The sequence below is a fragment of the Archocentrus centrarchus genome, chromosome 5 (genome assembly GCF_007364275.1).
Source record: "Archocentrus centrarchus isolate MPI-CPG fArcCen1 chromosome 5, fArcCen1, whole genome shotgun sequence".
In the NCBI taxonomy this organism is placed as follows: domain Eukaryota; kingdom Metazoa; phylum Chordata; class Actinopteri; order Cichliformes; family Cichlidae; genus Archocentrus; species Archocentrus centrarchus.
The window spans coordinates 9,433,212-9,445,570 of record NC_044350.1 but is presented as its reverse complement, the minus strand read 5'-3'; the positions used below and the strand labels follow the sequence as shown (position 1 = coordinate 9,445,570).

General features: G+C 39.5%; 1 protein-coding gene across 3 annotated transcripts in view; it reads right to left on the bottom strand.

Moving 5' to 3' along the window:
* Positions 1-1,071: 1,071 nt before the first annotated feature.
* eogt (EGF domain-specific O-linked N-acetylglucosamine (GlcNAc) transferase) overlaps positions 1,072-12,359 on the bottom strand; it is a 40,333-nt gene continuing 29,045 nt past the window's right edge. For all 3 annotated transcript variants that reach the window (XM_030728555.1, XM_030728556.1, XM_030728557.1), the window contains 10 exons: positions 11,815-11,921; positions 11,348-11,451; positions 10,326-10,418; positions 7,637-7,708; positions 6,763-6,849; positions 4,019-4,087; positions 3,603-3,664; positions 3,330-3,449; positions 2,795-2,897; positions 1,072-2,541 (listed from right to left, as the gene is read on the bottom strand). In XM_030728555.1, coding sequence (XP_030584415.1) covers positions 2,395-2,541; positions 2,795-2,897; positions 3,330-3,449; positions 3,603-3,664; positions 4,019-4,087; positions 6,763-6,849; positions 7,637-7,708; positions 10,326-10,418; positions 11,348-11,451; positions 11,815-11,921 — 964 coding nt within the window. In that variant the 3' untranslated portion in view covers positions 1,072-2,394. The remainder of the gene's footprint in view (positions 2,542-2,794; positions 2,898-3,329; positions 3,450-3,602; positions 3,665-4,018; positions 4,088-6,762; positions 6,850-7,636; positions 7,709-10,325; positions 10,419-11,347; positions 11,452-11,814; positions 11,922-12,359) is intronic.

The following is a 12,359-nucleotide window of genomic DNA, read 5'->3' as shown; positions in this document are numbered from 1 at the left end:
TTCTCATTGGAGAAAAAGTCCACATTTCTAGATGTGTAAACATAATTTTTTGACGGATTAAACGACGGCTACAAAAGCAGCTCTTTTGCAAAACTGTAATGGCACCCCAGTAGCCTGCGTCTGGAACATACCCTGAACCCTGGTGGCAAACGAAGCAAATACTGTAGTGCGCGCACAAGTGTCAACACACAGGGAAAGTTTTAGGCACTGCTAACTTTCTACAGTTTACCTCATGCTCGACTGATCGGGTACGCCTTGTCTTCCACTCAGACGATCCATTTTGAATGCGCTATAGTCGGTTTTGCGCTAAAAAAGAACGACTTAGTTATCGATTCCCAGCGGTCACGAAGGTTAATGAAAACAGACATCCTGGTTCCTCTGTTTTTGATCCCCCCCTGCACTGAGATTCTTCATTTCTTTACGAGGTCACTGGCAGTAACCTGAGCAGGGCCATAAATAGTGTCCATCCCAGACAGGCCCGGTGTCTGTCAATACTCTGAAAGTTCAGACACAACATCCGAAAAGAACACGCAGGAGCACGACTGCTGACAGCAAACCTGGGATATTGAAGCAAACGCTTTTGAACAAATATTGTCTCCTTGTGACCCACTGGGTATGTTTGTGAATAAATTATTCTCAGTGTCTACACCGTTGAACCAAGTCTGTCAGGAACGATCACACAGCGCGGGGCTGACGATTTGGCCTCATGTGTGGTGTTGTACTGCCCCCATGTGGCCACGATGCGTCACCCGGATAACTCGGGTAGTTTTTGAGGTCATCCAGATTTATTACTGTGACAGTAAAAACTGAACAAGTGCCCTTTTGCGAAGAGCCCTTTCCCTCCTTAGACCTGAACTCACTAAAATAATGAAACCCACAGCAAAGAGCTGTCTGGCATCAGCAAGAACTGGCAAGGCTTCAGTCCCCCCCCCCCCAAGGTCAGACTTCAAAAGGTGATTGATTAAATTAAGATGAATTAAATCTCTGATGCCTAATATGGCCTGGATAGACACAAAGACATGCTTCAGAATTTTTTTTTTTAGAATTATTTATTTCAAAGTATTACACGGCTCTTGAATATGAAATCGTCTACAAGTCTAGGAAAGCCCCGACCAAAGGTGTATGACGGAGTCTAACACAGTCTTATCAATAAATAAAACATCACGCTCACAGAGAGGCCAAGAAATATGAAAATTATCTTCTGATCACTCAAAATACTCCTGTGCATAGCACCAGGCTGCATGCAAATTGTGAATATTTCCTTTCAGACAATTTTATTGTAAAATATAAAACTAACAGCATTCAGAAGTCTCTGGAAAAGGTGACAGATAATAGCAGCAGTCTCATTATTTGCCCATAATGATACTGACATTTCCTTTGATAAAATGCAAAGGAATTTATAATAAAACAGGCATCGGCATCAAACGGTATTCCATCAATCCAGCACAACATATTTTTAAATAATAAATTTGACAAATATTAAAGAACCAGCGCATATTTAAATAAAGATCCAACAGCAAAAAATAGATCCACAAAGCCAGTTAAATATTTTTGCTTTTCAGCCAAGAACAGATACAATCCATATCATTAAGTTGGAGTGTTAAGCTTTAGATACACATACATGAATGTAGCATGTACTATTACTGTGCTAAAAGTTTCCTGTATTTAAAAATATGAACATTAATACTGATATAACAGAAAGTACATCATGGCAGGAGGACTGACTCACATACTGTCTCTTATCATTTAGACTTAGTGACTGTGATTGTGGTGCGAGCGTAACTTAAAACCACATGATTTAAAAAAAAATCAGGATACTAACTGGATGTGTGAATCCAGCATGTGAGCACTGCTCAGCATATTAGACTGGTTTATGCTGGATGTGCTCAGAAACTCTAGTGTGATTGTCAACAACTCTAGAGGCTCCCATCAATGTGACACTGATCAAATGGGACAAGACGTCGTATGTGAAGGAATGTCGTAACAGCTGCTCATTTGCTAACTTTGGCGACGTGGAATGAAGCAGACGCAGGGAGGTAATGAAGAAGCATAGGACACATCTTATTGCTTTCCAGATGGTTCCACTACACACGCTTAGTCCTTTAACTGATTTGACACTAATAGAGGCAGGGAAAGCCATTCAAATTCGAGCTGTCCGCCATACTGTTTTCATTCATCCAGACCTGTCAATGCAGCAGACAGGACGTGACAAAAAACCTTGCCGCACCACTGTGATTCACTGGTAAATGAGGTAACTTTTCAAGATACCTTAACAAATACTCTGCCATTGTGAAGAGGTTTTTTTTTCCCATCACAGAAAAACGGCAGGTTAAAGTTTAAAGTTCTTCAGCAGACAGACGTCTGGGTGCCCCCCTCACTCCACTCACAGACACTCTAGAGTTCATCATGAAGGACATGGCGCTTCCATTTAGGATGGTGCATGACATAATCGGCTGCCTCCAGCACAAGGCGCATGAACTCCTCCACATCAAAGGAGTAGTTGGTAAACTTCGGATGATCCCCAAGGGTGGGATGGTGACCCTGAGAGAAGCATTAGAGAAGATCTGTGAGAAACACAAAATAAGAGCATATTGGGCTGTCCTCGCTGTTAGACATAATAAGAAAGGAAAGAAGTCTTTACACTTGTCCTGTTGCACCAATAACTGCACATAATTCATTGTGCACATGTGAGGTTAAATGTGTGTGTATACTTATGTGACACAGGTGAGATGAATTAAGAAAGCTGTTGCTGAGGTGCTGGGAAGCTAATGGTGTATACAGGACTTTCCCCTACCTTGTCCTGTGGGAGCACTTTGTCCATTTTCTGCCAAGTCACGTATCGAATGCCCCGCAGCCGAGCCAAATCTCGATAGCAGCTCTCATCCTGACAGTTATATCTAGGAGGGAAGGATGCAGACACTTTATCTCTTGCTCTCCTCGATCTGCCTCTCTTTCCCTCGTTCTAGCTCAATTTTTATCTCTCTCGCTCTCTCTTTCTCTCTCAGTGCACACAGTGGTTCTTCCTTTGTGTCACCCTCCAAAATCTACACCAAACACTCCCTCTGTTTCTCCACACAGGCAAACACACACATATTTCAAGCAGCTCCTTCGCTGAGGATTGCCAGGTGTGATGAGAGTCTGGTTAATTAGGCAGTATTTCACAGTCATACACCAAGTGGCTGAGGGATACTTTGGACAGAGCACGCTGCCAAACAAATTGCTCTCCCTGCGCCTGTGCTCCACCTGGGTTTTACTCACACACACACACACACACACACACACACACACACGCGCGTATAGTTGACACACACACGGACAATGTCACTCACAGCTCAAAGATGACAGCCCAGTCAGGGAGAAAGAGAAGGTGGGTGAGACCAGCCCCGTGCATTCCTATAAAGATGTCAGAGTTGTGGGTGATCCTCAGCTGCTCCAGGAAGGGAACATCCCTGAAAGACAGACAGTGAGTTACACATCAGTCACTGTGACAATGTAAACAATTTCTTTATTCTCATACACAACTGTATTAGAATGTGTGGTGACCAATGCTAAGCAGCAGTGAAAGGTTTCTGAAGTCATGTAGCGACCGCTTTATAACTCACTTGTATTTGTAGTCTACCACATTGACCTCCAGTAAAGGCACAGTCTTGAGGGCATTTACCAGCTGTAACAACAACAAAGGAACAGGTTCTGTGATCAGTGAGACAGCAAAAAGAATATAGACAGTGACAATCTAAATCACAAGCCTTTTTTACTCATACTGTTTATAACAAATAAGATTTTAAATAGGCACTTAACGGAGGTGGACAGTAAATCGATGGCGGAAGGAGGAGGAGGTGTGAGGGAGTTGTATAAAGTAAAGAAAGAAATACAAAAGACAGAGAAGACAAAGAGAAAGGAAAAGGAGGACAGGTGGTAGAGAACAGGAGACTTCTGTGCCACCTGTCCTGCAGAGTGAAGAACAGGCACAAGGAAGCAAAGAGGCAGAAAGAGAGAGGGATGGTGGTGCTGGACTCACCTCCACTTGGTTTAGTATCCTTCTGTATTCTGTGCTGCGTGCAAGCAGGGTGACACGAACACGCCCCTCCTGGAAACAGCAATGCATCCAATAAACAATCAGCCAAGGACAAACAAAAGATAGGCAGCTGGGAAAACATGGTGCTCATACAAATTAATGTACATACTGCACAGTGGTTAATCTAAACTGTCTAAAATCACATTTAGAGTCCCTTTTTTTAATGTGACAATTAGATTTTTTTTTATTCTGACATAATCTTATTAGTTTAAATAGTCAGCCAAGATATTTTCTTTCCTAGTCTCCTACTGCCATCTTGTGTTCAGAAATAGTATATAGACTTTTGGAGGGGTCACCAACTGTAACATATTAAATTAAGCAGTAAGGATCAAACCTTCACTATCTTTAAATCAAAATAATTGCAGGAACTTCAAACCAATGAAATTATCTAAATACAATAAACCAAACTACTACACCAAAGCGCTAATTTTATATGCAGTGTAATTATAGGCCCGATTTCTCTTCAAATATATTTCAAAGAGTATTAGGAAAAAACACCATTCTGACCAGAAGACAGCAAATTATGATGAGGTGAGATAGAAGGAGTGGGATGGTGGTAGACAATTAATAGGACACAATAAAGGAGAGCAGCATGAGTTTCTGGCTGATGTCATTAATCTAGTGATGAAAGGAAGAGCTGGGAAGAGGGTCAGGGCCGGGAAGACCTCTCATTCAGTTTCCAGCCTGCTATCGCCCACAGCCCCGTGTCTCACTGAAAAGCCTCTTAGCATATTTCCAGTGAAGAATATGAATACCCAATGAGCTGCTTCACAGGAAGGAAGAAGTTATCGGGCCTTGCTGGTCATAAAGATACAGTCAATCACTTGAAGCATGGCACCATAAAGCACTTACGGAGGAGGTCTGGAGAGTTACAGATGAAGGAGGTGAATAAGGAGGTGAGTGCACGGCACTGCCAGTATACAGTTATGCATGTACTCTTTCAGAAAGCAGTGTATCAGGTTGGGCTGAGGTGGGAGTTGAGATGGGGGTAGGGTCATTGATGCCCTCAAACTGATATCCAATAACCAATCGACTACTGTATAAGTCAATGCCCTGGTCACGTTACGCTGTAGATGATAAATGATGGAGGACAGTCAGTGTAAAAGCAGAGGTGCCATCATGGTCTACATGTTTAAGGCATCAATCATGGACTTCTGTAGAGTCTGGTCCAGATGTTTCTGAATGTTACTTTCTGAATATTTAAGAATATGGTTCTTTTCTTTATTCCTAAAGATTTCCTATTAGAGTGCATAGTGCACATCCACAACATAGGCGTGAAACTCAACTGACAACATTTAGGCTTCCATGAGTGTAATACGCTTCCACAAACTAGAGGTATGGTTGAATAGACAGTTTTGCTAAGGGAATTAAATCCAGGCCATGGCAGTGAGAGCACCAAATCTTAACCACTAGACTATCAGGAAGACTATGGCTGCAGAAGATTAACGACACATCCAGCAGAGGGCTATTTGCTGACACACATTCCCGTTTACTGTAAAAACAGAAAGCTACAGGTTACTCGTTAAAAATATGTGCAACAACTTTTGTGCTTTTGTTAGTCTTTTGGCTTGCTATTTCAGCAGAGAAGACAAAAGTCCCACCATCCCTCTCTTTGAGTAGCAAGAGACAAAGACTAAACAAACAGACACAATCCTAACCTGGGGCAATAAATCCCTCACAAGGAGGCCATCCTTTACCCAAAATGTTTTATCTGCTCTTACAGCCTGAACAACCACACACCCACACCATCAGACATGCTGTATCCTCCTGTAACTACTTTACAGAAAATTAAAAACCTTAATATACAGTAGTTCAATTTAGGGTGGAAAGAGAAGAAATAACCAAAACCAAGACACGGCAATGAGCGAACCAAATTTTACCTACTGGACCACCAAGGAGCTCAGTCACGATTTATTGTCACAGAAAAAAATGCAGGCAGGCCACCGCTCTCCCTAAAAGTCTGCTCTGAGTGGTCAGCTCACTCCGGGCTGGCTCAAGAAACAATACCTTTATTGTTAATGCAAATAGTAAGTCCACAAATGTGGTAGCACACAAGCTTTTGAGTGGCAGAAAAAAAATATTCCTAGCTGGTTTCAGTTGCAGTGTGATCTGTGCGCAAGAAACATCTGAATGCTTTCATAGGAACTCAATATCAGAATCAGGAAGCCTTTTCTGCCATCAAAACTCGGGTGCTTGGTGAATCTGTGACAGCTGCTGCTGCTCAGTGTGTTTCAATAGTTCAGTGTCACCATGCTGTCATCTATTATAAGAGGTTAGATGGTGAGCAGTCAAGTTGAATTTTTTTGCTTATTTCTGTTGGGAATATCACCTATTACAGAAAAAAAAGCAAAATTAGTAATTAAAATAATAGTTTGGGGGATTTATTAAAGAGTCCAGTCATACCAGTCAAAAGTTTGGACACACTCACCTGAGTGTGTCCAAACTTTTGACTGGTCTCAGTTCCCATAGGAACACAGCCATTTTCTGGGTTCCTGGGATGTAACATAACCTCTGTGACAACATCTGAAAAATACTTTCAGGGAAAGCTTATCACAGACTGAATTTATTACTACCTTTATTACTCTATTACAACTATATTGGATTATAAAGGTGTTAAATTCTGCATCCATCTCATACAAATATGATTCAAAGTAACTGATGTGTTTCCTTAAAGATGTTCTTCCTACCTTTGGCTCGTCTTGTGGGATGTTGAGTCGATGCAGGACATGCTGGGAAAATGCCCTAAACATTCCTTCACTGTAGCAGTCTGAGATCTGCCATCAATACAGTATATAAAGAGTCAATTTCACTAATATTTGCATTCTATATTGTTAACTGTTCAATATCAAATATTGTACTAGAATGTGAATGCAGTCATGCATTTAAAATAAAAACCTATTCTGTGATTTGAAATGAATTAAAGGTAATTGAATCTGGCCATACCATCACACTACTGCGCTGAACTATGATAAAAATAAAAAATAAAAAAACTGACAACTGTATGCATGTTTCCTAATCTCCCTGGAATGAATATCGTATTATTTCTCAGGTTTTAGAATATCGCACATCTGTACACTGCTACACTGCAGCTGTAAATGTGAGCACATGAAATAAACATGATGTGAAGCAGGGGCAATCTAAAGCAGCTTGAGGCTGACCTATCAATATTTCACACCTCAAGGCTGGAACCACAGGACAACACATATTTATGTGGGATCCTCTTTGTAGTAATCTCCTTGGAATTATCATTTAAATAACATAAGCACTTGCTGAGCCTTTGAATACATTACATAAATATTTGACCTAAACTGCATGTTTATGACTAGACCAGATATCACTGTGCTAGAAGTTAGGACAGAACATATATATATATATATATGTGTATATATATATATATATATATATATATATATATATATACATAGTTTTGAAAACGTGACACTGCAATTTTCTTAAAGCGAATACATATATGAAAAACATTTCAGTGGTTACACACACACACACACACACACACACACACACACACACACACACGCACGCACACACATTAACATAACTTACAAGAGGAGTGTTGTAAAAAAGGCCATATCTCATTCTTGGGAGAAGGGAGAAGAAGGCATCTTTGAAACAGACCTATATACAAACGGGAACAGATCACAAGCAGATACAATTACATCTACATGCATGCATGCATTCTTAAGGGGGTCTGTAACAACACTATCCTGAACTACCATGTCAGAAAAACCTAATCAACCACCCCAGATTTTCAGCTCTTTTAGGACATTTTTTTGTGACATGACAATGTTATTAAAGCATGACCAATATAGGATTTTTATGAATGATACATTACTATATTTTGTGATTTAAAAATGGGATATTCCAATATTGGAGATGTCTTCTTTTCTTTTCAGATACAAGAAACAAAAATAACAGTTTCTAACATTTGTCCTCTAGGATTGAAGCACCTCCTTGTACCATAATTTAGCAACTGCATCTCACAAGTTAATTCTCCTCTGAAAAAAAACAAAATACAAAATGTGAAACACGGTCCCTTTAGATTAAAAAAAAAAATCACATCATTTCATGACCCGTTTGAAATACTTGTAATTATGAATTCTTGAGTTATTGACCAAAAGGTCAGATGAGGTCACACTCAATCCTTTAAAATATTTGAGTACATCCCACTCAGATGTCTTATCCATTGCACCACTGGCTCCCACTACAGCTGACCAAAAGGTCAAGTGAGGTCACAATGTGATCTCTAGCTACATTTTAAGGAGATGTTTCTGAGAACTTCATTGTCAACATAGTGACCACATGCTCCAAGCCAGCCAATGGTCAAACCTAGAATCTACTGATCTGTAGTCAGATGTGCTATCCATTGCACCACTGGCTTCCACCACAGCTGACCAAAAGGTCAAGTGAGGTCACACTGGGATGTCTGGCTACATTTAAAAGAGCTGTTTCAAAAGAACGTCATTGTCAGCAGAGTGATTACATGGTCAGAGGCTGCCTGGAGTCAAACCTAGAATCTTCTGACCTATAGTCAGATGTGTTATCCGTTGCACTGAGATGCTGTGAATGTTTGACTGAAGATAAGGCTAAATGATTTTAAGACTTGAAAACTGAACTAAATATATTTACAGATTTAAATGTTGTCAACATTTTGAAAGTTATGGTGTCTAAATTCAGAGTATGAATCTCGACATGTTTTCCACTGAAAATCACTGAAAATTGGTGATCAACGTATCAACAAACCGTGCCCAAGTCCACTTGCACAGCAGGAGGATCCAAATGGATCACAATCACGGGTTCAGACCTGATAAGGCCCATATCCAGTTTAGGCTTCAGTCACTTCCTAACTCATCCTGTCCGGATCTGTTCATAATGACTTATTTTTTCCCGACACGATCTGCATTCTTGAATTAAAATGGCTAATCCTCCCAAAACTGCAGTGACATATTTTAAGTGTATAAAGCTGAGACATTTCTTATAACATGTTTGCCATTATTGGTAAAACTTTACATACATTACAGACTTGGAAAGGTGCCCTGCATGTTTTCAGCTAAATATGACTAACCTCTAACCTTTAACAGTAACTGCTGTGGCTGTCAGAGAGCCGTCATCTATCAATGAAGCTGAGCTTAGATCAGATTAGAAACGGTTAAACTGGGAAACATTAAAACAGTTTTTGTCTAAATCGCATTACTCATTTTTATCCCTGGTATCCATATTTAATGGCAGAAATAATGAAATTCTCCATTAAAAAATATATATAAAGTGAGGTTGCTATTCCATCAATAGATTAAACTATTACCTAATAATTATTTAAACAATTAAATGGTCATGTCTCTGTCCTTATAGCCTATTGACGAGTGAACAAAAGTGCTCATGTTACATACAAAAAATAAACAAATGTCTAACTGGGATTTCAGTGCTTGTAAAAGCATAAACGTCTGCAAATCGCTCTGACAGCAACTTTATGAATGAGGAAATGAATCAGCGTATCAGACAGATGGTTCCGGTGAAGCAGGAGGGGAGAAGTCAAAGAGTTTTTTGGATTAAACCTGCAAGCCACCAGGTTAGGTTCACAGAGTCTCTTACCCCAGTATCTGACTTGGTTTAAGTTAGTTCGCTTTCTGGAAAAGTGTCCCTCATTTTAGGGTTAACAAACCCAGAGTTTTTAGCTAAACCTGTTTTCTGGAATAGGGTCCTGATGCATGCTCCATCATTCAAGTAAAGAAATTCAAGAAATATTTGGTGACTTAACAATTCAATATTCCAATGTCAAGGATTTTTTTCTTTTCAGACACATGAAACATAATCAGATTTCCCAAACATTTGTTGAGTGTTGTGATTTATTTACTTGTTTACACTTTACCTGACTCTACATGGATCAACTGGTTGTTGTGTTTGTAGCATTCCAAACACAACTTCCCTGTTACCAACAGGGAAGTTGCAACACTTTTGTTGCCAACAGGGAAGTTGCAGCGTGCCCTCTCGTGGGCAAACTATGCAACATCAAAACTCTTAATATGGCTGAAGAGTGTTTTTCCCATCTCGTCTTTGCTCTATTGATTTTCATTTATTGGCCGTTATTAATGCCAATAGATCAGAACATAGTGAATATTGGCCAACAATATCAGCCTGCTGATAAATTGGTCTAACTCCAAATTATATCCATCCATCCATCTTGTTTTCCAGAACTTGTAAAACATGTATGGTTTCCTAGAGAAGAGATTATACCTACTCTTTTTGAGTCATAGGTCTTCAGATGGATGATGTCATACTCTGAGAAGGCCTTCCACGTTTCACTGAACAAATCTCCATAACCATAAAAACTCTGGGAGAGACATATTAAAAAGAAAACAAATGTTGATTCAATCAAAGTCACAACAAAAATAAAAAACAAAGCAATAAAATCCAAATTAAGCATACATTAAGCCTCTAGCACCACCAGAGGCAGTCATCTGTTTTTCTTTTGAAGTTTTGCTTTTATACAAAAATTTATTACCACACTATTATGTGGCAGCCTGCAGCACTGTGCAATTTGTGATGAAAGGTCATTGTTTTCCTTCTCCCTGCCAGTTTTTTTTTAACTCTATAAGAGGCATTTACAAATTTATGGGAAAAAATACAACAGGAAAATCTAGCCTGGTATTTCATTCTGACAAACAAATATGAGAGTGGCATAAATATCTAAGACATTATCTTCTTTTGCTTTAATCTCTGAAGGTGGTAAAAAAAAAAAAAGGTGCAGCAAGACAAACATTTAGAATCTGATTAACATGTTTATGTTTCATTAATTGTACAATATTGTGGCGGCCAAGAGGCAGGTGCCACCAGAGCAAAGACTCGTGGGACTGTTCATGCTGATGTTCCTGTGTTGAGTTCCAGTGTTATATCAGTTATTCCAGCTATGTTGTGTTGGTCTTGCACTGTTTTCATTAGTTTGTAATGTGAATTGAACATGTTTGTCTGGTATTGAGGGTGGCTAGTAATGGGCCACCATGACTGAGAGAGCTGTGGCAGCTAATGGCCTTGGGCAACTGTTCCTATTTGTGGGTGTATCTTTGTTTCATCTTAATAAAGCTGCATTTCTGTAGTTAGACAGTACAGAAACTGCAAAGTTAGACTAAGATCTGTCTCCTTCATCCGCTTGAGCTTGCCACAATATGTTAGCTTAAATAAAAAGAATGAATTAACATCTTTGTATGTTACTGTAGATTAAAACCACCACTGAAAAAGCAGCAGTAGGAATTGGGTACCCACCGTGTCCCACATGACAATGTTGATATCTGAGTTGAAGGAGTTGTTAATATGCTGGGAGACATAGAGATTGACAAAGTCACAGAAATGGTGGTACATGTTCACCCCTGTTAGAAAAAAAATTATATATTATTATATTTACATGCTGTTACACTTTCAAACAGTTGTTTATGCTCAGATCTCTATAATGTCATAGAGAAAGGATAGCCCTAATATGGTCATCTAAAGTATACAGCTGTGGCTATGAGCACAAAAGCCCCACCTATCTACTGGTCAATTCTTCTGTTTGCGAGAGGCAGCCAGAAAGATGCCTGTCAATACATTATGGCAGCATTCAATTGTTTTTTTTGATAAGCACCAGTTTCAGTGGAATTCTACTTTGGGTATATCAATAGTTAAATAATTCCAGCTTTCTGCTTTTACTGCAGGGCTTTAAAGTGAATCCAGACCAGCAGATCTTTGTTACTCACCAGCATCGAGCTTCATGAAAACAGTGGGTTTTTCAACAACTATGTCACAGTAACCATTCTCTATGGGCTGAAAGTCCAGCTTGGTGTATGTCTGCAGCTCAGCATACCTACAACAACATCAAAGTACTTTTGTAAACAGAACAGTAAAAATTAAATATTTAAGTGGAAAAGTGACACACCATGCAAACAACATGCATTACAAGTTTAGCACAAAATGTTCTTGTTTAATAGTAAGTGCAGGCGTTCCCATGTTAGTGTTGCAGACTGATCTAAATCACAAATCAAACACAGAATCTTCTGAGCTGTTGTCACATGTGTTATCAGTTGAGTACCTGGACTAAATCCTGGTCTGTGATGTACTGAGCTCATTTGGAGAGGGCTCACATAACAGATTATGAGCATTTCTGAAAAGGTTAACAGTCAATTGAAATTAATACTTCACCAAGAACTGCAACCATGAAGTTGTGCGTCCATCAATAAGACCTCGAGGAAACAGACCACGAACTCAGAAAAATAAAATTACACAAATCACCACAAAATATTCT